Here is a 27658-nt window from a genome sequence, read left to right on the forward strand (position 1 = left end):
CCTACATTTGTTAGATATCAAGAGTGAAATATTTTTATATATGTGAACCAACTAAGTGGTTATTGAATGACTAAATTAATACTTTCCCTTGTGCGCAAGGGGTACAAATCCAAACCTATTAAGATTGTGCTCCTACAATATAGTGATGCAAAATGTTTGGATCAGTTGGACCTTTTTAACCCTGTAGATATTTACTCATTAATATTTCCAAATTTTTAAGCTTACCACATAAGTAATCGCGGGAGAAGGGCTCACTCCAAGAAGCGAGACCACACTTTACTTAAGTGTAGCCTCAACTCCCTCAAATTATCACTTCGAGTATATAACTTAATTATTGAATAAGAATAATTTATTAAAAAAAAGAATATGTTAAAAAATGTTGCAAAATCACAATATGCAACATAACACAAGTATGAACTACGTCAACTGTCGAACTGTTATCGTTTGCGCTCATAAGCCAGACCCCCTTAACGCGCATTACATGTCCAATAAAAGAGGGAGGTTTGCATTGCGTGTCCGATAAACATTGGACTGTCATTGCACATTCCCCATAACGCTCGTTAACCAAACCGCTTGGGTCCAAATCATCATTGGGCTGTCATTGCACACTCCCCCTAACGCGCGTTAACCAAAACAGCTTGGGTCCAAATCATCTGATAGTTTCAACCTGTTTCTCTCTGCAGACTCAGCACTGCTACTGTTTTCGAGTTTCAACGAGTTTAAGTAAAATCTAACAAAACCCCATCCCCAAAATTTCATTTTATACTTGTATCATACATTAAGTGCCTTTAGCGACTCAGTGTTCTTATAGCTTCTGGTAGTTGGCTAGTTAATTGCGTCCCGAGCTTTCATTGTAAACCGTTCGGTGTTGGGGGCAGGGTTCTTCCTTTTTCTCCATAAAAATAGCCAAAATGAGTTAATTAGAAAATTCCCCGAACAGTACATTTTAATTTTTATATAATCCATGTCTTTGCTGAAGTCCCATTCAACACCCTAATTTTCTCCGGTTATCTTAACCAAACTATTCGTACGTTAGGGTTTCACATATTTTGTGTTTTCACTCTCTTTTTTTTTAATACTTATCAGTCCCATTCGGTAAAGGTTTAGTCTTTCTACTCTTATTACAATCTCACAATCTACATGCATTCTCCAAAGGAGGAACAGGGTGAGCCTCTAAAACGGAGTTTCAGTGAGGCGAACTCAGACCCACCTGATTGGATGGTTCTAGGCGACAATGAAACTGCTAAGGAAGAAGACCCTTCTTCATCTTCAAAACCTAAGGACTTTAACCCCAGAGGGTTTGCCCTTTTCTCTTTTTCGTTTTTGAGTGTGGTTGTTATTTGTGTCGTTCTGAGTTTTTGATTTTATTTTTGTGTTTTGCAGGTATCAATTGCAGGTATATGAGGTGGCAAAGAGAAGAAACATAATAGCAGTGTTGGATACAGGTGTAGGGAAGACAATGATAGCTGTGATGCTCATAAAGGATTTTGGTCAAGCTATCGAGTCTACTGAAAGTAAAAAATTGATTATTTTCTTGGCTCCCACTGTTCATCTAGTCAATCAGGTTTGCTTTTTGATACTCGAAAGTTTGAATTCCTCCTGGTGAGGTAATTGTAGTTAAACATTGACATTGTGTGTATATACATATATTTGTATTTGCAGCAATTTGAATATATAAAAGATCATACTGGTTTGGAAGTTGAACAGTATTATGGAGCTAAGGGGGTTGATGAATGGACCTTGGATTGTTGGGAGAAAGAAACAAAGGAGCATGATGTAAGTTTGCTTATTATCTAGCTTTGATAAGGCTACTTTTTAAGCTAATGCACTGACTCTTATAAATGTTGAGTTGGCTTAAAAATTCCATTTGGTTCTAGTACTCTCACTTTGAGAATCCTCTGCCTTAATTTTTCGTAATTCGTACTAATGTTTTTCAATGCACTTCTAGTAAAGTTGGCATTTGGTGTTTACTTATCTTTGAAGGGCACCTTGTAGGCATTATTCATTGATATTCTTTGAAGGCACTATACTTTGTAAATGGGTAGCAAAGCATGGGACATACTTTTTTTCTTCTGCTTCTAGGCCCTTTAGATCAACTTGTTACTGATATGTATATCTTTATCATTGATCTTGATATGTATATCTTTATCATTGATCTTGTAGGTTCTGGTTATGACACCCCAAATTCTATTGGATGCCTTAAGGAAGGCATTCTTGAGTCTGGATATGGTGTCCTTAATGATAATAGACGAGTGCCATCGTGCTACTGGCAACCATCCATATGCCAAAATAATGAAGGTCAGTAATCCTGAAATCTTTTTGCAAGAATCTTGATGACTTTTTGTTTTTTGACACTAAGAATTTTGATGGCTATTTAAATTATGTGGTCCTTTTTTCTGATTAAAAATGAAATGTTGTTGTGTTCTATATTTTGGTGTAGGAATTTTATCACAAATCTAATAACAAGCCAAAGATTTTTGGAATGACAGCATCACCTGTAGTTAGCAAAGGTAAGGTATTTGTATTATTATTTTTTCATATGATATTTAAGTGTTTCCTATTCATAAGGTTTATCTAGTTGTTTATATCCCCATTTTGCTCAAGCTTTGTTCCTATTACAGAAGAGATCTAAAAGTATGGTTGTTTTAACCATTAAGGATCAGTTTTTTAAAGAAAATGATCTTGAAGCTCCTTGGTGTTGCAGAAATACTTCACCTTTTTTTGCCCCACAAGCATATTTTGTTGCATATATACAGTAGTTCTTATGCTTTTGACTCAACTTTCTGTAGGTGTGTTGTCCAGCAATAATTGCGATGGTCAAATGTCAGAACTTGAATGTGTTTTGGATTCCTTGGTATCTTTTTATTTAGTTTTTCTGGTTACCTATATGATTGATTTGCTGGAAAAACCATATGTTGATATGAACAATATCTTGAATATGTGCTGCTGCAGATATACACTATTGAAGACAGGACAGAGATGGAAGCGTGTGTTCCTTCTGCTAAAGAAAGTTGTAGATTTTTTGATCCAGCACAATTTTCTAGCTTGGATTTGAAAGCAAAGGTAGAAGCCTCTTGGTTAAAGGTATCCACGGACTTTCATGAGTGATTCATATGTGTGGGAATGTGTAATTTACTCTTTTCATATAGAGTTGTTGAAGGCCTTTTATTTTATTTTATTTTATTCTGGGCAGACAGATGCGTCATTGTCAAATTTGCAAAGCTCACTGCAAACTTCTCATAAAGACATGGATGATAAACTTAAGAATCTACGGAAGCGATTATCAAATGACCATGCTAAGGTTCTGCATTGCCTTGATAATCTTGGTCTCATATGTGCTTATGAGGTATGATGTGATGTAAATTTCAATTAGAGTAATGATCTTTAAGAGGAAAAGTGTGTTCATCTCGTTTTTACATGCCATATAAAATTCAAGCTACTCTTATAACATCCACATCTTTTGATTTCTATTATTTACTTGGATGCATTTGTTATCTAATTTAACTCTAATAGTTACATTAAAAACCAATTAACTGAGTAAAGTTTGACAAAAACCCTGTACTTTATACAATCACCATAGTTTAAATAAAAAATAAGGTTTCGCTGGGCTTTATGTTGTTTCTTTCTGCTATGCCTTCCTGTTTGCTCCTGATGTGATGTGCTTTATGCTACTTCTTTCATAGGCTGTTAACATTTGTCTAGAGAACATCCTTGACACCACAGAGGAATCTAAAGCATATAGAGAAAGTGTGTTGCAGTATAACAATTTCCTTGAGGAAGTCCAATGTAGAATTGGGGAGTCTCTTCCCCTCGGTATGATGTGATGTACCTTTTATTGTAGTTCTTTTATCTGGTTTAAACCGTGTTTTCTAGATGTTTAAGTTTACATATCTAAAGATACATTTGTCTGTCACTAATATTGTTCGCTTCTCACCTCTTCAGGTGATAAAAATTTTCTGAATTCTGGATTTGACTATTTAAAGGCAGTAGATCTTGGCTATATTTCTCCAAAACTGCATGAACTACTTCAACTGTTCCAATCATTTGGGTAATAGGAAACTTCAGTGGTTAGTGTTTGGAATATACTGACAGTGTTGACTTAAGTCTTATTTCTGTTGTTGCAGAGAAACTAGACAAGTATTGTGCCTGATTTTTGTTGAAAGAATTATTACTGCTAAAGTAATTGAAAGATTTGCAAAAAAAGTAAGCTGTTTATCACATTTCATGGTTTCATATATGACTGGAAGTAATACATCTGTTGATTCCCTGGCACCAAAAATACAAAAGGAAACCTTGGAGTCATTTCGATCTGGGAAGGTATCTCATCTTCTATGTAATAGCTTATAAGCGCTGAAATTTGGATATTTTATAGTCAATGATTAAAAGCTTCATGTAGGTGAATCTATTGTTTACTACTGATGTGGTTGAGGAGGGAATTCATGTACCAAATTGCTGTTATGTGATACGTTTCGACCTGCCAAAGACAGTCCGGAGTTATGTACAATCTCGAGGAAGAGCTAGGCAGAACAATTCTGAATTCATTATGATGCTTGAGAGGTAGAACTGTGTTCTTCTGTAGCATGCATTTGTTGTTTGCCTGTAGTACTTTTGTCTGTCTGAAGATATTTCGTCATGGGTGCCTCTATTTATGATATAATGGCATAGGGTCTAACTGATGTGTTGACAGGGGAAATATGAAACAAAGAAATCAACTATATGATATAATCAGAAGTGAGTATTCAATGACAAATTTGGCAATTAAAAGAGATCCCGATTCTGATCCATGCCTTCTTAAAGATCATACATTTGAAGAAACAAATGTTTTTATTGTGGATGCTACTGGAGCTTCAGTTACTGCAGATTCTGCTGTTAGCCTCATCCATAAATATTGTGGGAAGCTCCCCGGTGATAAGTATGCTGTTTCTTGTTATATTCTGTTGTTTCATCTTCAATTTCACTATGTGTGGGAGTTTGTTGATGACATATTAATGCACATTTTGTCCTCTGTTCAATGTAGGTATTACACACCAAAGCCAAATTTCCAGTTCACGTCTTCTGAAGGATTATATAAGTGTAAATTAACATTACCTGTTAATGCAGCCGTTCAAACAATAGTTGGTCCACCATCTAGGAATTCTCATTTAGCAAAGCAGCTTGTATGCTTAGAAGCATGTAAGCAGCTTCATCAAATGGGTGCCTTGGATGATCATCTCACTCCATCCATTGAAGAGCCTTCAGAAAATGCTTGTGTTTCTAAAGGAAAAGATTCAGGTGCAGGTGCAGGTATATGCATAATCTTTCTAAGTATGAAATTCTTGTTTAATGATTGATTTTGCAACTCTGGTGTGAGTGTGTTAGAAGATTTTACAACATCCCTCTTCGTGGTTTTTGATAAGTATTGTTGACCTGAGTTCAAACTTGAACCGTATTATTTACTAAATGTATAGTACTTTCTTTCTTGTGCTCCTGGTCATCATCTGCAAAATAGTGTGCCTTGCTACTTGCATCATTACCATTCAGGTTCGTGGTAGCAATAAAAAAAATGAAAATATTAACAATAGACTACATTTTAATTTCCTAGCATGTGCTTCTCAAGTTATGGCTAGCAGCGAGCACGAAGATTTGGTTTTGCTTTATGGACATAGTGATGCTATGTTACTTGCATTACTGGCACAGAATTTGGCCAGCATTTTTGGGGTGTGAATTTTTGTTTGGGATATTAGTTATGTCTTTGCTTGTCTTTCTATCTAGCATCATTGTTTGCATTTTTTAGTCTTGCAGAAAATAAAAAATGGTTTCATATTTCTGTTTTTCCTTCTTTCTTTTTTTGTGGTACAAAGGAACTACAAAACGGAAGGAGCTTCATGGAACAACTTGCATACAGGCATTATGTGGAAGCTGGGGAGAAAAATCTGATGATGCTGTTTTCTTTGCCTATAAATTTGACTTCAAATGCAATATCATTACTGTGGTTTATTCTGGATTTGTTCTTCTAATTGAATCAAAGCTTGCGGATGATGTGGGGAATACTGAAATGGATCTTTTCTTGATTGGTAAGATGGTTAAGGCTAGTGTTTCTTCCTGTGGGCAAGTGCATTTGAATGCAGAACAGGTATAAATAAACCTAATGTTGTATAATTGTTCTTTTTTCCTACATGAAGTCCTTAATTTCAATTTCAATCTCAATCTCAATCTCATGCTCTTCTCTTCTCTTCTCTTCTCTTTGTTTTGTTTTTATTTTCTTCACTATAGATGATGAAAGCGAAGCGCTTTCAGGAATTTTTCTTTAATGGCTTGTTTGGTAAGTTATTTGTTGGATCTAAATCATCTGGAGCACCAAGAGAATTTCTACTTCGGGATAAATCAAGCTCATTGTGGAGTCCATCCCGCATGTATTTGCTTTTGCCCCTCGAGGATAATTCAACTGATGAATTGAGAATACACTGGCCAGGGATAACAGCTTGCACATTAGCTGCGGAATTTTTAAATAAAAATTCTTTGTTAGGCACTGAGCAATCTGATGATGGTGGAAGCAATCCATCATTGAACAGTACTGGTTCACCTGTGACAGACTGCAAAGAAACCAATATAATCCGCTTTGCTAACAGTTCAGTTGATGCTAATAGTCTTAGAAATACTGTAGTATTGGCTATTCACACTGGAAGAATCTACTGCATCATTGAAGCTGTGAGTGATAAAACTGCTGAAAGTTCTTTCGCTGAAACTGTTGATACGGTCTCATCAGAGTTTGCTAACTTCTATGAATACTTCTACAAAAAGTAAGTGATAGGAATTTCCAGCTAGTTTTTATGTATTTCTGCATCACAAAGTGGTTCAAATTACAACGTTGGCTTTGATCAGGTACAATATTGTGCTGAAACATCCAGGACAGCCTTTGATGCTGTTAAAGCAGAGCCATAACCCGCACAATTTGCTTGTGAATTTTAATGATGAAGGTTTGTAAATGTTTTAGCTAATTACAATTAGGGATTATGTAGATGCAATGCCCCCATCTTGTAGTTCTGTGATCATTTTATCCAGTTCGTTATTCCCAAGACATTTTTCTAGGTGAAAGTATCTTACAGGTCCCTCAATTATAGGGACCTCGTCAAATTAGTTCCTTTACTATTAAATGGATCAATTTAGTCCTACTATTAAAATGAATCAAATAAGCCCAAATTTTAACAGTGTTAACATTTACTGTTTAAAAAATTGTCATTTGTCATTTACTATTTAACAGAGTTAACATTTTTAAAGCTTTACGGTTCTTCAAAAGAATTATTTTGTTTGGAGTAAAACTGCGAATGAAAAAAGAAAATCATGTCATTTTTTAAACAGAAATTGTTACATATGTTAAAATTTGGGCTTATTTGATTTATTTTAATAGTAGGACTAAATTGATCCATTTAATAGTAAAGGAACTAATTTGATGAGGTCCCTATAATTGAGGGACCTCTCAGGTGCTTTCACCCATTGTTCTACCTCCAATCCAACAAAAGTAGAAGTTCTTGATTACCACTTAATGTGGTTTTGATTTTCAATTTCTAGCAACTTAAATAAAGTCTTAAACCTGAAATAACACTATGTACCTTATGTCCATGTGACTTCTAAATATTTTTCCAATTTCTGAGCAGGTGTATCAGCTAAGGCATCACAAGCTGGCGTGGTTAATGAAAAGCCTCGGTTTCATGTCCACATGCCCCCCGAGCTTTTACTTGTCCTTGATGTCCCAGTGAGTGTTCTAAAATCATTGTACTTACTGCCATCATTGATGCATCGGCTAGAGTCCTTAATGTTGGCCAACCAACTCAGAGAAGAGATAAACTTTTGTTCTAGCAACATTGATATTCCAAGCTCAATGGTTTGTTCTCTAAATCTCCTCTAAACTCGTCTGTTTCTGAAACAATTCATTACTTTAACAATAATTTGATATCTTTTTAAACTAATAGATCCTGGAAGCACTAACAACACTTAGATGCTGTGAAAGTTTTTCAATGGAAAGGCTGGAATTGCTTGGGGATTCAGTTCTGAAGTATGCTGTTAGCTGCCACCTCTTTCTTAGATATCCCAACAAACACGAGGGACAATTATCTGCCAGGCGTTCGTTGGCAGTTTGTAATTCAACCCTGCATAAGTTGGGAACTGACCACAAAATACAGGTGATATTTCCTTATATTGGCTAGAATCCTTGCGTAGGCTGAGTCGCTGAGATCCATTTTTGATGGATATATATTCTTTGAGGCAACTGTTTATGCTTGTTAATAGGATATAATCATTCTTTTTGTTCATTGTGCACCAATATCTCTGTGTATCTCCTGTATAATCTGCCTCCTCTAATTGTATAATTTTAAAAGAGATGGTTTCTGGCTACGAATGATATGTTTGCTAGTGGAATATTATTGTTCTAGCTTAACAGAGAACATGACACTTGTTGCTTCGTAAAATTATTTAATGTTTGTACTATATTGAAGGATTTATAATAATATATTGTGATCCTTTGTGCTCAAAAGCAGGCAACTTTGGTATTTTTGCTTTATTGAGTTACATAGTGTTTTCAGGTTGTTTAATAAGCTGGTTTAAATAAGAAGCAGCAGCAACGCATGGACTTCTCTTTTGTCCTTTCCAATTCTTGCATTATTGAAAACTGGAGTCTATAATTTAGGCACAGAAGCTGCCCATTCTGCTCAACTTCTTATTATTTATGCCAGTTTTGGCAAATATACAAGTATTACGAACTTTTGATTGTTACTTTGGTTTTATTTTTTTATATAACAGGGATACATTAGGGACAGTGCTTTTGATCCCCGTCGTTGGGTAGCTCCAGGACAACGAGTGCTTCGCCCTGTTCCTTGCAAGTGTGGTGTGGACTCTCTAGAAGTTCCTTTAGATAAAAAATTTCAGACAGAAGACCCGAAAGTTAAGGTTGGTAAATCCTGTGATAGAGGCCACCGATGGTTCTGTTCAAAAACCATATCAGATTGTGTTGAAGCTCTCATAGCAGCATACTACTTAAGTGGTGGACTTGTTGCTGCCCTTCATGTGATGAAGTGGCTCGGGATTGATGCCGAAGTTGATCCCTCGGTGGTAGCTGAAGTCATTAATCAGGCATCCTTAAGAACTTATGTCCCCAATTACAAAATCCACATGATAGAGTCAAAAGTTGGCTACAATTTTTCTGTCAAGTTTTTCTTGCAGGAGGCATTGACACATGAATCTGTGCATGAGTCCTACTGTTACCAGGTAGTTATGGAGGTTCTCTATATATATTCGAGTTCTTTATTTTTCCTTCTTTCTCTCAGAAAGTTTAAGTGATTTAGAGTCCAAGAAGGAAAAGCGCATACATTGTGAATAGGATATTGATGTTAATCTTTTGTTCCTTTTTCTCCATGAATTGGAATAAAATAGTTTTAATACTAATTCTGAATAATATAAATACAACTGTAAACAGCTGCTTAGGTCAATAGATCCCATGTGAGCTCACCTTTTTATTTATTGAAAATTTTCTACAGAGGCTTGAATTTCTTGGTGATTCTGTGTTGGATTTGCTGATCACCCAGTATCTCTACAACCATCACACTGATATAGATCCGGGTGAGTTGACTGACCTGCGCTCTGCTTCGGTTAATAATGAAAATTTTGGTCAAGTTGCCGTGCGCCATGACCTTCATAAGCATCTTCAACATTGTTCAACTTTACTATCAAACCAAATAAGTGAATATGTGCAGTCCTTCACTGAATCTGATAACACCACCAGATTAGATCCCAGCATAAAAGGTCCCAAGGTATTATTAATCTTTTTTTATGGTGCATAATTAGAGGTCTTTTATATGGTTCTATTGTATTCCATTACTGTCTTCGATGCACTTTCCATGTATACCATATGGCTCATTGAATTGAGGCGATTATTGGCCATGGGATTCAGGGATCTTGACGACATATAATGTCCACTTTCTTTGCTACAGGCTCTTGGAGACCTGGTTGAAAGTATTGTTGGGGCAATTCTGATTGATACAAACCTGAATCTTGGAAAAGTCTGGAGAATTGTTGAACCATTGTTGTCTCCAATTGTAACCCCAGATAAGCTTGAGCTGCCTCCATTCCGGGAACTGAATGAATTATGCGACTCTCTTGGATATTTTATTAAGGAAAAATGTATAAATAAGGGGGAAGTGGTGCACGCCGAGCTTCTATTGCAGCTAGATCATGATTTGTTGGTAGGAGAGGGGTTTGATAGAAGTAGAAAAGTAGCAAAAGGAAAAGCCGCTTCTTGTCTGTTGAAGGACCTTGAGGTATGCATTCATAAAAGTTTGTCAGGACATGAGAAAGGAGTGAGTCTGGTCACATCAGCCATTTAACTTCACAATTATTCTTCACTCCCTGCCTTCCTTTGACCAATTAGAAGTTTCTTTCATTTCATATAATATAATATTAAGGTTCTACATTTATGCTTACAATTGGTGATCATATGTGTGTCTAGTCTTTGTTTCTTTAGGTGGATTTGTTGATTTGTTTGATTCCCTTTAGGCCTCGGTCCTTTAGATATGTAGTCATGTTCGGTTTAGGCTTTAGTCATTTAGGCATATAGTCATAAATCCATCACTACATGTTGAAAACTGATTGTTTGAGCTAACATTTGCAATGGTCCTGATACTCTTTGTGAACAGAACAGAGGAATCTCCCGGAAGAAAAGGAAACATGACTATGTGGATTCAAGTCAAACCATGGATGATGACTCGTTAGAACCAACAATCCCTAAGATGCAAAGGAGAGCCGAAATTCAGTTGCTTGATGAATCAAAGAAAGCATGCAGTGCTACGCCTGCCACCCCAGGTATGTAAATTGTTGGAGGATATTGACTGCAGTTTAATGAGCCAACTGAATGAGTTCAATGGTACCATATACCGAACCAAGGCCTGGTACTAGAAATAGGAAAACATGTAAAATATCATCCACAGTTAAACTTTTTATTTGTTATGTTCTTGTAGTAAATGAGTATATTCATCTAGTTCCCTTGTTTTTGGATAGTTAGATGATGTCTTTGTCTAAAAAATACCAATTTATTAGTGTAGGGTGCATGTATGGTAAATAAATTGGCTTTAAACGTGAATATCTTATTGGTTCCATCATGTTAGGAATTAAAATCAGATTGTGTTTTTTTTTTCTGCTTTATGCAAACATGTCCTTGACATTTTCCTCTCTTTGATTTCTAGTTATTGTAACGGTAAAAACGAAGAAAGGAGGGCCGAGGACCACTCTTTTTGAGCTTTGCAAGAAACTGCTGTGGCCTATGCCTAGTATCAAAGCAACAGAACACAAATCAAGGCATCTCTCTTTCATCTCTTGCAAATACTTCATCTGCTGAAGTTTCATTTCTTGATCTGCTAGTACATTTTCAGTGTTTCGAAGCCTCACTATTACTTTCCTTTGTAGTGCTCCCATGGAAATTGGTGAAGGTCCTGAGAGGAAAAAAGGGTTTATCAGCTTTGTGTCGAAAATCATCCTGAATGTCCCAGGATACGACATTATTGAATGCACTGGAGATGCAAAAGCTGACAAAAAAAGTTCTTCAGACTCAGCAGCACTGTTTATGCTTTATGAGCTTGAACAGCGCGGGAAGCTCATCATTGAGGAAACCTTATAAGTCTACTAGCAGTTGACCATCAATGGTGTTCATTAAAGGTGATCTGCAATATCGTCACTGCCCAATTATTAACTTTTGACTCTTGGTTTAAAATTGTAAGCGATGACTGAGGGCTCGTAACAAAATATCAACCATATATCATGTATGTATATATTGTCCATAATCTACCAACAAACCATGTTAATAAATCTGCAGTTATTTCTGAATTTGATCTTTTTGTCAATGTTACTGTTATATTTCAGTTGTAGATTTCCAAAGGGAATGTCTTTTCTGCAAATTACCTCTTTAATTCATATTTATAGAAGATTGTTTGTATTTAATATATACTTATCTTTTGAAAATATATAAATTAGGTATTGATTGGAGCCAGGTGGAAACGGGATAGACTTAGGGGTGTGTTTTTGAAAACAAAACCTTATTTGTTTGGATCCCCTATGGAGCATAAGATGCACAGCAGGCAGTCCTATGTCATCCAGTTCTCAGTAGAAGGCTTATAGTTTAGCGACTTCAGTCGCTGGAGCCACATGTTGAGAAAGGAATTTTAATACTAATAAAATAATTTAAAGCAACCATAGGTGAGATATACCTTGAGAAGATTCTTAAAAAGAAAATTGTGTCTAAGTGAGAACTTTAGCCATTAAAAGTTTCATTAACCTCATTTTCTTTTAAACCAAAGCATTTTATCATGTAATATTGGTAACGAGTTGATTTAAGTTTCATGTATGCTTGAGTTGACGTGTTCAATTTTATTTTCTAAGATTCGCGAAATAGTAATATACCTTTCGTTTCCTTAACCAAAGTTCACATACCTTAAGAAGATTCTCAAAAAAGTTCATACCTTAATCAACGTCCATTCGTTTTCTTAACCAAAGTAACTGCTCTTTTTCGAGTAAAAGTTAGTGTCCCCGATGATCTAAACAAAATCCTTAATTGCTTTTGATCACACGCTGCCCCGTGTCCCAATTCTTTGAAAGAAGACTGCAGGCTTTTAGTGGACCATTCTCCAATGCTTTGGATTCTCAAAAATATCCCCCTTTGTTGTTATATACATTAAAATACTAAATTAAATTTATTTATTTATTATTCATAAAATAATTGGTTTGTCACCATGTATAAACATGGTAACTTAAATTTATTTTTTAAAACATTAACTTCTCATACAAGTTCAACCAGATACTTCTTATCTTTTTGTCATCTTTCTAATTGAAAAACCTGAGAATGATTTTTGGCTAATATGCTTTGGGTTTTATTTTTATTTTTTAAATTGTCTTGGTATAGAAACTGATTTATATAGTTTTAATATATTGCAAAAGCCAATATATATATATACGAGAGATCTGCTTCAAATTCAATTCAAAAAGTGTTATTCATATATATTTCCTCGTATGAAATAATGTAAATTTTTTTAATAGTAGAAAACTACATATAAATAATAAAATACTGATCCCCAAAGTCAAGCATGAAGATCCGCCACTGTTGTTGGACCAATTCAATATTAACTTTTAAGGTTGTGTCTGTATTGGTTGGTTAAGACATAAGTCTGTAACCTGATTTTTGCGTAACCAAGAACAAACTTGATCCTGCTTTGTGATTTCAAAAAGATTTGTCCAACATTTCTTAAGTTTGGGTATTTTTCTGGTTGGTCTTGGGATACCATGTCCATCATTGGATGTTGTTGTTGTGTCACTATGTGCATGTTCCTGTCTTTCCTCATTCATTCACCATAGGATTGATGTTGACTGTGACATCATGGTTAGTGTTGGTAACTCCCTGCAAATGAATTAATTAATTAATAGCATTAACCGGAAATAGTATTGGAAGGAAGTGGTTTTCGAATATCATTTTCTCATTGCAAACCCACTTAATAGAATTCCCTCCAAAATTGGCTTTTCTGATTTCTTTCAATTTATTGAGTGAGTCTACTGTCAAGCAACTCTATCCTCTTAAAAATACCTTCCTGGATTTCACAACCAAAAACACCTTTTGATAAAAGACAAAGATAACCAAGTCTAGTTGTTTTTTTATTCATCAAACCAACACACACAGAGTACACTAACCCAAACCAAACTTCAGTATACAATCCAAAGAGGAAAACGTATCAAACATTCCTATGGAATACATACAAGTGATATGAAGGGGTCTCAAAGTGAAATGCCTACAATACAAGTAACAATGGTCCAAATGCTTAAAATCCTCGAAAAGAGCTCTCCCCCCCCCCCCTCCTTTTTTCTCATCTTAAGGAAAATTGGGGCTCCAAATTCCAATTCTAGTATACTATCATTCCTTCTTCTTGGAGGCCACCAATTTCCTGGCAATACCAGATTTCAATTTGCATCCCATTGAGAAAGTTTCTAGAATGAAAGCATCAATTTCTTGCTCTTTTTTGTCATATACATAGAAAGCTATAAAGGCAAGTGGAAGTCCTGCAATAATACGTTTTCAGTTGCAGTGAGAAAATTATAAAACAAAGAGCTTATCGAAGGAAATATGCTGATGACAATGTTTTGTCCAGAACTTCAAGTGATAAAATATCTAAGCATAATCATTAGGAATTTCAGGTTATTTTATATAGGACAGGCGACACAATCGCAGTGTGTGTGTGTGTCCACGAGAGAGAGAAAGAGAGAGAGAGAGAACCTATGAAAAAAATAGTCCGAAATGGCAGGGCTCCAATGAAGCTAAGCAGCAGTAAAGAAAAAACCACCTGTTTCATTGCCAGAGAAAAAGCTATGTCAAATGATTACAGCCACCGTAATTTTTGTTGCCATTTCACAATGAAAACAAGACACATTTATAAACTATGTCTAATAATGGAAGCATAAGTACTGGCCATTTGGCTACCGGAGAAATGGAAGAGATAGAAAGGGTTGGTGGTTTAGGCACATGAGCTCATGTTTAATAGATTGAACCTATCATGTATGTACTTTGGATCTCCAAGGCAAAGAATTGAGGATCCAGTCTTGGTTTAGTAATCGATCATTCACCATTTATCTAAGAGAGTATGAACTTGCAACAGAAATGATAAGTCCAGATGTTGCATTGTCGTACACAGCTTTTCATGACGTGCAATTTTATAGTATTCAAGATTAGAAAGAGGAAAGGTTCTGGTACTAGAGAACATATTTGAAAGCACATAAATAAGAAGCAAACTAAGAGAATGATAATACCTTGAGGAAAAGTATCCAGTCCTTCCCCTTGCAAAGAGACTTCAAAACATTAACAAGACCGTTCCAGGATGAAGCCATTGACATAACAACGTCCCGTGATTTCTCTTCTGATAAGTGGAAATTTGATGCTGGAATTTTCTCTACTGTATATCCCAATCTGCACCATTAGAAAATATCATTTACATACAGCAGTTATTGTGCTCAGCATTAGGGAATTTTCTTGTTTAGCCAGCCATAAAAAAATAAGATCCAGAATACATAAAATCTAGCTATGTGGGTGACTCCAGAGCATACAATTTTTATTTCATTGAGACCAAGATTATGGTAATCTTTCCTTTTTTTAGAAAAGGCTAATCAGATGCTCTTGCAAGCGAACGACATTACAAAATTTTGGCAATTCGAATAAATTGGAATATAATAATTTCCTTTTTAAGAACTTGCGACTGTAAGAAAAGAATAGATTGACATATTGCCAGCTTAAAATGAGAGGGTATGCTTACATTTTATTCGGTAAACTGCCATGGATAAACAAGAAAATTAGTAACAACAAGAGAAGCTTTGAAACTGTGGTAAGAATGGTAGCACCCGGAGCAATGAAGTTGTAGTAAATTGCAACCATTACTAACAGCACTGTCAATGTCTGCCTTTTATTCTTCCAAAGTAGTGTGTCAGCAACTGCAAAAGCACAGATGGTTAGGTGATGTAGACCATGCACATGCATTGAATTAATATACCAATTCCATTATAAGTTTATAACATGGATTATCATCATTATCAATGTAATACCAGTTCAATACCACATCTAAAGCTTCAGTACAAGATTTGCACAGCCCTTTCTCAACTAGCCCAACGACCTTTTAACCTTCAACTCACTAAATCCATCTATTTCATTTCATAAAATTCTACAGGCAGTCCAAGATTATGGGATTAGCTTCCCTTTGTGTGGAACGAATTTGTGTGAGAAAACAAACAAAAATATTCAACTAGTAAAGAAAGAGAATAAACGGCAAAGCAGTAAGCCGAAAGGCTTCTCTTCCTGGTTTCCATAAAACAGGAATCTCAATTTAATTATATCAACAAAACCACCTTAAAGTATATTAAGATTACATCCTAAGTCTTAAATCCTAACCCTTAAACAATTTTAATTTTGACCCTCCAAAATAGAAGAAAGAGAAGAACTGAAAAACAACACAGAGACCCGTAACAACACAACCAACAGAAATGTGAACAATGCTGCAACATGGTATTGCAGAGAAAGAGTATGTCATGACGGGAAATGTTCTTTTTCTTACCCCCCCCAAAAAAAAGAACAAAAAGAAAGATATTTCTGCTCCATCAATATTTAGAGCCTTTCAAATAAATTGTATAAGAATTACTCAACAAGCCTAATCAAGTTGAATTTACTATAACTTCCAAACTTTTGACTTGTGAGGATGTGTACGGTACATTACATAAGCACAGTCAGGCATCATAAAAGAAGCAGAAAGAAATAAAAGTACCCTTCCCCCGTCCAAGACAAACTGAAGCTTTAGATGGCCCTCCTTTCTTGGGTTGACATTCAGCTCTCAAGTGTGAGAACGACTCAATTGTCTTACGCAGACCATCCTGCAACATTATTAAGTCACATCATAATTAAACCATCAATGTAATAATTTACTGTATAATATTGTCCATACAAAGGAGAAGCCTGTAGATGATTTCTCTTTACAGACAATAAAAAGCATTCAAAAGTCTATGTTGTCCAATACTTCCAGTTTAAAACCACAATTCCATCTGATACAATATGCTGAACTTAGAGTAGAAGCATGAAGCTGGTCAAATACACGGGTCACTCCCATCATGATGGAACAGCCAACAATGGGGAAATTACTTAACTGAGAAGTCTAGAAGTAATGATAAACCTAGTTGCAAACTAGTGTAGTTTCATTTTATATTGTCAGATACACATCAGTCTCTCAGTTCAAAGTCATAAACGTAATTAAACCTAATGGTAAAAAAATGCTGCAATTAAGTACAAGAGAGGTCAAAACATGATAGAACCTCGAGTGAGACAATTGGTGTATAGCCAATCTGATCCTTTGCTCTCGAACAATCAAATGATCTGCTGCAAGTCAGAATTCTAACTCTTGAAGGTGTCAACTGTGGAACCTTCATACCATATGGGCCTAATAGCCGATATGTCCACTCCACAATATGTGCAATTGGCATTACAACAATGGCAGGAATCTTTATTTTTGGCCTAAAAAGTACAGCAGTTCAGAATATGGGCAGTTTCAAAACTATCTTTATTTCCTAAGTTTCCACCAGAGGGAAATGGAATTGGAAATTAATATGATAAACAGAAACAGATTAAGAATACACATAATCTGCAAAAAGTGCCTTAGTGCACAGCCTCAAAATAAAAATAAAACAAAATTAACAAAGATAGCATAGTAAAACATACTAATATGCAATCTTTCGGCTTATCCGAAACTTTTATGATTTGAAGGGTGTAATGGGAAAGAAAGATGCAACAAAAGTTAGCAATCTCAGAAAAAAGTGCTAATCCTGAATAATCAACCTGGATCTTGAGAAAGTTACCTATGACTTGCTTTTACAAAGAGATAACATGAACATGGTATCAGCATTAACTTAAAAGAAAAAGGGTTGAAGCTAATCTAGAAATCAAAATGGAGAAAGAAGAGTACCTCTGATAGCCAAGACCTTCAAGTATTAGAGAAACAAACTCCCAAAACTTGATAGGCTCCAAATTGGTTATAAAATATGCCTGCCAAATTATCATATAACCATTATCAAGCAAGGAATTGACTTTAGCAACAGAATACAAAAACCAATCTCCAGATAGGTAAAGCAAACTATGTCTTGCACACTAAACTTCATTTCCATTTGATAGCAAATACAGATTACAAAAGCAGAAGGCAATTAAAAGAGTACCTTCCCTGCAGCTTTTTCTGCAACTTCTCCTCCAGATGCTAGAGCTCGTTCAGCACAAATATGAGCATGAGCCACATTCTCAACATAAGTGAAATCATATACATTGTTGCCATCACCAATTATGAACTAATCAGTTAAAACAAAAACAAATAAGAAGACACAACAAAGAGGCATACACTATGAAAAATAATGACAAAAAGTCACATAACCACCTTGGATTTCCCTGCTCTGGCTGCCGCAACCAAAGATGGAACCAACAACCCATCTCCAGGGCCAAAAATACTGCTAGGACGTATGCAACAAGTTAGAAGCCCGTTAACTCCATTTGACTTGACGACCAATGCCTCTCCCAACGCCTTTGTGGCTGAGTATGAATCATTATGCTGAAAAAATGAAATAGTGAATCAATTGCAAACAATTAAAAAACATATACCAAATCCTACTTAAAGAAAAGCAAATTGATTGAAATTAGTACTTTATCTGGATAAGGCAAGGATTCATTCCCATTAAAGATTGCGTGAATCCCATCGAAAACAACACTCGGGGAACTCGTATAGATAAGCCTTTTCACTTTAAGTTCAGTGCAAGCCTCAATAACATTTTTAGTACCTGCAGATTGCAGTAAAAGATATATATAAAAAAAAAAGAGAAATTGAAATAAATTCCGAAACACTAAAAGATACCTTGAACATTAACCGAATGTTGAAGCTGATAATTATTAATCGACGAATTAGGAGCCGCCATATGGAAAACAACCTCGACTCCTTCCAAAGCTACATAGACAATTAAAAAACAGTTCCAAAATGAGTGTTACTTATAAATCGACTGAAAATAATGCGGTTTTTTGAAGTAATAGAGACCTTTGAGTACTTGAGCTTTATGGCGAAGATCAGTGGAGACGTACTGAGCACGACCGGACCGTAAAGCTTGGCCGAGAAGTCCATTCTCCTCGTGCGATTGGAGGTCAATTTTAGAAGGCAAGTCGGCAATTCGAACAGCGAACATATCGTATTTTATTAACATTTCGACCAAATGACGAGCGGCGAATCCTCTGCCGCCCGTTACCACGCACCATCTCTCCTCGCCCGACATTTTGCCCCAAAATGTCGCAGCAGCTGGAAATATAAAAGAAGGAGACGAGGAGCTAACAATAAGGGGAATTGGAGAGTCGGACAATTTGAGAGATCTCGATCTGAACTTGAGAAGAGTGAACTGTGTAACCTGTGACTTGTGAGTTGTGAGCCAGCGAACGAGGCAGCAGGCCCTTCCTGGCTGATTCTTTTCTCATTTTATTTTACCCGTTTTCCTTTTAATATATAATAAGAATAATGAGAAAACTATTAATATAGTCACTTTTGTTATTTAAAATTATATTTTAGTCATTTATGTTTAAAATATTATGTTTTAATCACTTATATTAATATGTTATAATATTTTAGTCACTGAGTTGTAAATTGCCGTTAACGGTTTAAGGGTAAGCTAACATGGCACATTAAATCATCATTTCAAACAAAAATTTTAACTTAAAGTATACAATTGATCCTCATATTTTTTTTGTTTTGAGTAATCTATTTTTTTCTTTTATATTCTTTTAACTTTCCTTTTTTTTTCTTTTTTTTCCATTCTCCCTCTGTTTTCATCCCCTTCCTCTCTCTCTCTTTTAACGTAGTTTTTCTATATTTTTCATTTGTTAAAACTATTTTATGTTTATGAAAAAAGAAAAGGCGAACGTTGAAACCAAAATAACACTTGCTTCGTGAGGGTGTGCCTCATATTTACGAGACGGCGTCCTGATGACGTGACAAACGACGTCCAAACGAGAGGAAGTCGCGACGTGGTGACGTGTTCCCAAATTCAATTGGGTTTTCTTCTCCTAGTTAAACTCTACTATTTATTCTTTAATTAAACTCTGATTATTCTAGGAATATTATAGTCACTGGGTTGTAAATTGCCATTAACGGTTTAAGGGTAAGCTAACGTGGCACGTTAAATTATCATTTCAAACAAAAATTTTAAGTTAAAGTATACAATTGATCCTCATATTTTTTTTGTTTTGAGTAATCTATTTTTTTCTTTTATATTCTTTTAACTTTCCTTTTTTTTTTCTTTTTTTTTCCATTCTCCCTCTATTTTCATCCCCTCCCTCTCTCTCTCTTTTAACGTAGTTTTTCTATATTTTCCATTTGTTAAAACTGTTTTATGTTTATGAAAAAAGAAAAGGCGAACGTTGAAACCAAAATAACACTTGCTTCGTGAGGGTGTGCCTCATATTTACGAGACGGCGTCGTGATGACGTGACAAACGACGTCCCAACGAGAGGAAAACAATGTCGCGACGTGGTGACGTGTTCCCAAATTCAATTGGGTTTTCTTCTCCTAGTTAAACTCTACTATTTATTCTTTAATTAAACTCTGATTATTCTAGGAATATTATAGTCATATTAGGACTCTAGTTGTGTCCTATTTAAAGGGGTTATTATATCCCTATTTTGATAGGCCAATCAACAAAGGGTTTTTCTTTGAGGGCGACAAGATGTAGTCGCATATGAGTTTGGGTGAGAGTTTTGTGGTAATTACGGAGAGTATTTTATACCCTGTTTGTAAGTACTTTATAAGATTTAGGGTTTTGTTTACCGATTTGTTCTTTCAAATTTTAAGCTTTGTATTCGAGGTTTTGGGTATTGTACGTTTAGTACTTTTAGGTTTATTTTCTTCATATTGTACACTCGTCTGTTTACTCATTTAGTGAAAAGTTGAAGCCTCATTTTCCCGTGGTTTTTCCCTCTTTAAGGGTTTTCCATGTAAACTATTTGTGTTTGTTCTTTTCTACTTTTACTACTTCGTTGCATATAGGGTCAGTCCCCAACACTTCGTATATTCTCACCCTACAATTACAAACCCTCATCGTCCATCATCGCTTTAACAAACCAATTTGGATCTTTCAATGGCCTAGTCCACAAGCTCGCCTCACTCGAAAACCTCGCCAATCATGACTTATGGCAGTTCATCCTCAATAAAGTTTTCCAAGCCCGTTCCTTTAACGTCCTAACCACCCCCACAACCACCTTATCCATCTTACCTACAACATTCTCGCCCTCTTGAAACTATGTTGTTTCACGGATTCTTCAAACGAGCTCTACACTCTCAATGACTAAAACGACCACCATATGAAACTTACCCTCAACTTTATGCAAACCAGCTTGGTTCCATTCTCCTTTTCTCTCTTCGATTAATTCATGTTTGGCTTGCAATCATGCTTACTTGGGAATATCCAAGAAGGTTTGGATCAATTTTATCGTTTGCTTAATTTTATTTGTTAGAAAATAAAAGAAAAGGAAATGAATAATTTACATGATTCTGTAAAAGTTTGGAAATGGAAAAAAAAATTTGAATATAAAGAATTCAATTTATGTTTAGATTTGATTAAGGATATTGTTTTTTATATTGATTAGTTGGATCCAATTTTAGTTTCAAAATTAGGTTATATTCAAATCGAGATTTGATTAAGAATTATTGATATTTGGTTTTGAGTGAAATTCAATTTAGGAATCATGTGAAAGAAACAAGGACTTAGTTTATTTGGTGGGCAAAGATTATGTTTCTACATTGAAAAATATGATAAGAGAGAAAAATAAAGGGGAAGAAGAAAAGGAAAATAAAGAAATAAAAAGAAAAAAATAAAATTGTTCAAAAATATAAAAGTATTGGGACTAGTTTTAACAAATGAAAAATATAGAAAAACTATGTTAAAAGAAATAGAGAAAGGAGGAGAACAAAGGGAGAAGAAGAAGAGAATGGAAAAAAAGAAAAGAAAAAAAAGGTTCAAAGAACATAAAAGAAAAAATTAAATTGCTCAAAACAAAAAAATATAGGGACCAATTGTACAATTTAACCTAAAATTTTCATTTGAAATGATAATTTAATATACCACTTCAGCTTACCGTTACACTATTAACAATAATTAACGCTCAGTGACTAAAATATTACAACAAGATAACGTAAGTGACTAAAACATAACATTTCAAATATAAGTGAATAAAATGTAACTTGAGATAAACAAAAGTGACTATTTTAATAATAATAATAATAATAATAATAATAATAATAATAAGTTGTCGTAGTTAATCTAAATGGCTAAAAACTCTCTTTTATAAAAGGGCAACAACCTTATAAAAAATGGATGGAAAAACTAAAGTTTGTTAATTTTAGGGGCGTGACATATACGTATATTGTTATGCGGATGTCACATAATCAATTAGTTAATTTTTAATATTAATTTTAAATTTTTAAATATTTTTAATATTAATAAATTAATTAATTGCTAACGGGCATACACATGGACTGTCAGGTGGATGCTACATTAGCAAAGTTAACAAACTTTAACTTTTCCATCTATTTTGGAATGATTTTTTTAGAAATTTAAATTTAAAAAATTAATTAATTGCTTACGTGACATTCACATGGTAATACACATGTATGCCACGTTAATAAAGTTAACAAACTTTAACCTTTTTATCTATTTTGGATGATTTGACAAGCAATGCAAGTACAATGGCTAAAAGATGTGAAAATTTAAATAGAAGGCTAAAATGATTTTTTTATAAAGGTGAAAGACCAAATAAGTCATTATATCTTTATAAAATAATAATTGTGTTTTTGTTTTTTTTATTTACATAAAATCTATAAAAATTAGAATAAATTTATGGTGGTATTCAAACACAAGCTATAACAGTTTTCAAACCTCCGCTTTACTACTTCAACCAAACTCTTATTTGTTTTTAATATGAAATTTTATAAAGATATTTGTTATACAATTTTTTTTCACTCATATAGTAAGCTAGTTATAGTTTGATACTAACAGTAAAAAAAAGGGGTAAATTGTACCAATAGTCATTTAACTTTAGGGTAGCTGACAAAACAGTCACTCATGTTTCAATTTAGTCACTCAACTTTTGAAAATGACAAAACACTCACCACTAAACCGTTACAGACGTAACAGAGGTACCATTTTCTTTTACAGAATTCCATTTTCCATCCCTCTCTCCCATCCCTCTCCCTCTCCCCACCATCCCTCCCCTATTCTAATTCTTTCCCTCTCCCCTACCAGTAGAAATCACCTAAAATGTTGGTTTGCAATCTATTCTCTGACAAAAGCTTGCCATCACTTGGAAAATTGGGTCAAACCCTCTTGAAATTAAATCTACAGCAATGCAAGGCAATCAACAGTGGTGCAGTTGACCTGCTAGTGGAGTACCTATGGAGGTGTGATATCATTTTCTAACGATGTTGCAGGATAGGATTATCAACAACTCGGGTTTTAACCCTTTGAGATGCTTTAGAATAGCCTTTGTTAGTATTAGCAATTTGTGTAGTTTTTGGGTCCATCAGCTATGGGTCTTCAATTGTCTAGTACCCAGTCCCCTTTTTTAGGGAATACCACTGTTCTCATTTTTTCTTTTTTACAGGTCTCTTTACATCAGAGATTTGTTACCAGGTTTTGAATCCCAATAATGAGTGTTGGTTTCTTCATGGTTGGAGTTCCCTAAGAATATAGCCGCTGCTAGGTTCTGGATTTTAGGGAATCTTTTCTTCCTTCCTCGTCTAGGTTTTAGTTTATTGGGTTTCTGGTGTTTTTTCTTAGCAATGTTCATTTCTGCTTGGGACAAGCTTTTTGTTATTTGTCACTATTTTTCATCTATCATAGTTGGTTTTATCGAGTCTCCTACGTTTTTTAACTCAAATGTTCTATATGTGATGGTTGGGTCTTTTTCTTTTCTTACAATGAGGGAGAGGGAAAGAATCAGAGTAGGGGAAGAGGGTTGGCAAAGGGACGGTGATGTAAGAGGAAAAGAATTAGAGTAGGAGGAGATATGGTGGGAAAAAGGCCAGAGGCAGAGAGAATCAGAGTAGGGGGAGGGATGGTAAGGAAGAGGGAAAGGGATGGTAGAGGGGATAGAAAATGGAAGTCTGTAACAAAAAGTGATATCTCCATTACGTTTGTAAAGAAAAATGGTTTAGTGGTGACTGTTTTGTTATTTTCTGAAATTTGAGTGACTGCATTGAAACTTGAGTGACTGTTTTGTCAGCTACTCCAAAGTTGAATGATTGTTGGTGTAATTTACCCTAAAAAAATAATATTATTAGTAATAATATTAATATTCTATGCTATTTAAAAGTTTCAGATTACAATTCAATTGTAAGATTACCAAAAAAACCCATTATTTTTACAAAATAACAAATATTATTTTAAATATTTATGTCTTTTTATATTTTGATTAATTTAGTAAATATTAATTTATGTTTCTATCTCTATTTTTAGTTTTTGAGTTGTTTGTAGCCGATGCAATGAATAAGTATGAAATGACTATAAACTGTAACATCAGATTCAAAGTCTGTTTTTTAATATACCAAACTAAACAAGTCTTTACATTCGGAGCAAACTCTTTCCGAGATTTTCCATTTCAATTTTTATTAAATGTAGCCTACGTATTCTTTCATTTTGTCTAATTTTAGGTAAATTGCAATTATACTTATTTTTCTTCCACTCATACTCTAATCTTTTAAGCCTACCAAACACAAGTTTAAATGATTGCATTTGAAATTTAGAAAATTTTACTTATCTATTTGCACATATCAGGTGCAACACCAGCTGTAATTTGTCTTACAATGGGATTGTTGTTCAATATGCCATATTTGTTGACATCCTTTTAATAAAAAAATAGACTTTTTTTTACATAATTTTGAAGATTATTAGTAACAATTACTTGAATTGAATTTTGAAGAAAATCAAGTCAAGCAAGGACTTCTTGAAGGCTTTTAGTGTGATATGATTTGCTTAATTAAAAAAAATCCTATTTCTAAAAGAAGTTTATTCCTAAAAGATCTCTGTTATTTGATGCCATATTGAAGACTTACTCGAGCACGACTTTAAGAAGATTGAAGTTCACTAATGCTTATATATGGAAGGCTTACTTATTTTATTAAGATAAGAGGTTGAGAGCACTTAATTGTTCATTGTTAAGAACTTATTTTAGTGCAAATTCTTTGTAAACAAATTGTTCTCCATGGTCAATTTATAACTAGTTTTTCATGGGGAAAATCATAGTAGGAAGAGTGATCTAGTTAATGTATAGTGGTAAGGTTGCAACTTGGTGATTTAGTTAAACTTAAATCAATGTATTGTAGTTTCATAAAGGATTACTCTTTAGGACCTGTAGACGTAGGATAGTTTTTTGAACTATGTAACAAACTTATGTTTCCATATTTACTTTTACACTTCCAATTATTTCCACAAGTTGCAATTGGTAGGTAAATTAAGTGCACTTTCAATGGGTATCAAAGCTAGACACTTGACGAACTAAGTTAAGAGCCTATTGTTGAATCACATAAGAGATGGAAGGAATATCGGTCTCAAGACCCTAATGTCTATGGTTCTGACTACACCTACTACAAGGTAATGATAAGGGTGTTTAACAAGTGTATGGATGACAGAGCTTGGAGTTTTATATTAACTAGTTGGGAGCCCTTTACAACTGATGTAAGCGGAGTGAAGACTCCTAAACTAAAAATAACTTGGACTATTGAAGAACGCAAGATGGAAAATACAAAATCAAAATCCATCAATGCAACCTTTAATGATATGGGCCTTCAAGAGTTAAAATGTATCTCTAAGTGCACTACTGCTTATTGAAACTACATATGAAGGCACCAATACTGTCAAGCAATCCCAACTTCAAATGTTGACAACAAAGTTTAAAACTATAAGATTGTTGAATGATGAGTCCTTATATGAGTTTTATGCAAAATTGTGTGAATTTAAAGACTAGGCATTTGCTCTTGGTGAAGAGTGTTTAACACCAAGTTGGTCAAAAATTATTGAGGTCATTACTTGAACAATTTGCGATTAAGATGATTACTATGTGTAATACCTTGAATAATTTATTTCTATTTCTGTAAATACTTGACATAAATGAGTATCTGTTTCAGTGGTTAAGTGTACTGGGTGTGTGTGTGAGGTTTTAGGTTCAAGTCCCACTTTTGTCAAATTTTGTTATTTTAGATTTAAGCCTTGCCCTTGTTTAATGTTTGTTAACCCATATCAGAATGAGCCTACTAGTTCAAGTGATAAGGGAGTTAATGTATTAGAGGTCTTGTGTTCAAGTCCCTGTATGAGCATGAGTGATAGTTTTTGCTTCGGCTAACTGTGAGAGCTTGGATAGAGTTGAAAGTCTGTGTGAGTAGGTAGTTATCGGTTAGTGGTGGATTTAGTGGGATATTGAGAGATTTAAATCTTTTTTATTTTATTTTATTTTTATTTGTTATCTTTTCTCTCACCTCCAAAAATCCCCAAAAGTTCTAACGTCAATTTTTTCCCCTTTTCCATTTTCTGACATTTTTCTCCTTTCGGTAAACTTTCTTTTGTTTCCTTTGATTCAGATTGTGAATCCTGCGTTTAATCATCGTTTCTGCGGTTTCCTGGTTCTTTATTTAGCTGGTAAGTGATTTTACACCCTTTAACTTTTGGTTTGGTTTAGCAATGTTAGTCTATGGTGGCTAAGTGATGAATTCTGTGATTAAAAGAAGATTGTAAGGCGAAAAATCTCACTTCAACGACTTGATTCAAGGTTGTGGTCATTTTTGTTAGTGGTAAATCGATTTTGTGTATTTGGGTAAATCATTTTAGACTTGTAAATTAGTTGCTAAAAGATGTGGGGTACTTTGTTTTTAGGTTTTGGAAGGCTCGGGAGTGGTTTCGCATAAAAAAAAGCACCAAATGTGTTCCCAAAACGTAGAAAAATAAGCTTCGACAAAAGCCGAAAAACCAATTTGTCGACGCCATATGGGCGTGTGCCTGGCAGTTTGCCAGACACGGCTGTGTGTTTGCCAAGGGCATGACCGTGCATAAGACACGACCGTGTGGTGGTGTGAATGTAGCCGTGTGGGCCACATGGGCTAGGCCAAGTTGGGCGTATAGGCCACACGGGCAAGGCCAATCTGGGCGTGTGGACCCATATTTCTAAAATTTTCTTTAAGGTCACATGGGTCGTTCCGATCGACTGTGGGTTTACTGTAGGGTCGGTAAGGGCTAACCAAACCCTTAAACTATGTGATCTGTTAGCCTGATATTCTACTTTGAATATGATACTGTTATGCATGACTGGTTAGTCTGATGTAAATATATATATCTGATAACTATATATGAGCATGTGAGCATGATTATTCTGATTATATGTATCTGACTGGGGTGGGATTTGTATATGTAGAGGAAGTGTTCTGTATGACGATCATCGCCTATATTCTTGCAACTTGGCTGCATATTATCTGACATGTGTCGTAATGGCACGATATGGTGTGTAAGGATGGGTGGGTGTTTTTAACCCCACATGGTGTGCTGGGATGGTCGGAGTTGATGTGTAGAGGATGGGGGTAGGATTCTGTATTTCTGATCGTAGATCTGTTCTGTTATCTGTATCTGTAAAAGACTTAAGTCCGAATATAAATCTGACTATATATGAGATTTCTGTATGAATGGTATGTCTAATTTTGTTGGATTACACACTGAGTTTACGTAAGCTCATATATGTTTGTCTGTTCTGTTCAAGTAATCCATAGACTTAGACGGGTAGGTGCGACAGAGGCTCAGCGATGACCACTTGATCGAGAACTATTTTACTTAGTCAATTACGTTTTTATTTATAATTCTAATTTCATTTTAGAGTTTGTAATTTTTGGGACTCTCTGGACAGTTGGTCTTTATTTTGTATTTGGATGCTGTTTCTGACTCATTCGTTGCGATGCATGATGAAAAATATGGTTTCACGAAAACAAAGGTTTTTCTAAAAAACGAACAGGATTTCTAAAATATAACAGTTTTAAGACTTCCGCTGTAAATTATGTTTTGGTAAGTAAATGAATTA

General features: G+C 34.8%; 2 protein-coding genes and 1 long non-coding RNA gene across 6 annotated transcripts; 2 read left to right on the plus strand and 1 right to left on the minus strand.

The window, feature by feature from the left end:
• The first annotated feature begins 626 nt into the window (after window positions 1-626).
• On the plus strand, window positions 627-11847 carry LOC107961631 (endoribonuclease Dicer homolog 3a). 3 transcript variants are annotated; one of them, XM_016897686.2, is made up of 25 exons: window positions 627-1298; window positions 1384-1564; window positions 1663-1776; window positions 2164-2298; window positions 2441-2510; window positions 2790-2854; window positions 2953-3084; window positions 3194-3346; window positions 3684-3813; window positions 3943-4048; window positions 4125-4317; window positions 4397-4557; window positions 4688-4912; window positions 5018-5283; window positions 5841-6112; window positions 6253-6779; window positions 6862-6956; window positions 7635-7861; window positions 7950-8159; window positions 8776-9240; window positions 9510-9782; window positions 9963-10289; window positions 10665-10830; window positions 11211-11322; window positions 11431-11847. In XM_016897686.2, exons 1-25 carry the CDS (start codon window positions 1141-1143, stop codon window positions 11639-11641), a joined length of 4974 nt encoding a protein of 1657 aa, XP_016753175.1. In that variant the 5' UTR covers window positions 627-1140; the 3' UTR covers window positions 11642-11847. The 3 variants fall into 3 exon arrangements, with proteins under 3 accessions (XP_016753175.1, XP_016753177.1, XP_040971825.1); XM_041115891.1 differs by lacking the exons at window positions 3684-3813; window positions 3943-4048 and having other exon boundaries at window positions 665-1298; window positions 3198-3346; XM_016897688.2 differs by lacking the exons at window positions 10665-10830; window positions 11211-11322; window positions 11431-11847 and having other exon boundaries at window positions 9510-9591.
• Window positions 11848-12988: 1141 nt separating this feature from the next.
• Window positions 12989-19060, minus strand: LOC107961633 (3beta-hydroxysteroid-dehydrogenase/decarboxylase). 2 transcript variants are annotated; one of them, XM_016897690.2, is made up of 12 exons: window positions 18603-19060; window positions 18426-18515; window positions 18218-18351; window positions 17955-18125; window positions 17743-17868; window positions 17496-17575; window positions 16849-17047; window positions 16308-16413; window positions 15309-15483; window positions 14809-14965; window positions 14279-14345; window positions 12989-13411 (listed from the first exon to the last, which is right to left on the minus strand). In XM_016897690.2, exons 1-12 carry the CDS (start codon window positions 18832-18834, stop codon window positions 13395-13397), a joined length of 1554 nt encoding a protein of 517 aa, XP_016753179.1. In that variant the 5' UTR covers window positions 18835-19060; the 3' UTR covers window positions 12989-13394. The 2 variants fall into 2 exon arrangements, with proteins under 2 accessions (XP_016753179.1, XP_016753178.1); XM_016897689.2 differs by lacking the exon at window positions 12989-13411 and adding an exon at window positions 13642-14064 and having other exon boundaries at window positions 18603-19058.
• A 3598-nt stretch (window positions 19061-22658) lies between these two features.
• Window positions 22659-23994, plus strand: LOC121230646 (uncharacterized). The gene is made up of 2 exons (XR_005928687.1): window positions 22659-23003; window positions 23207-23994. It is a non-coding gene; the product is annotated as an uncharacterized lncRNA (long non-coding RNA).
• The last annotated feature ends 3664 nt before the right edge of the window (window positions 23995-27658 follow it).

Source organism: Gossypium hirsutum, chromosome A06 (assembly GCF_007990345.1).
Source record: "Gossypium hirsutum isolate 1008001.06 chromosome A06, Gossypium_hirsutum_v2.1, whole genome shotgun sequence".
In the NCBI taxonomy this organism is placed as follows: domain Eukaryota; kingdom Viridiplantae; phylum Streptophyta; class Magnoliopsida; order Malvales; family Malvaceae; genus Gossypium; species Gossypium hirsutum.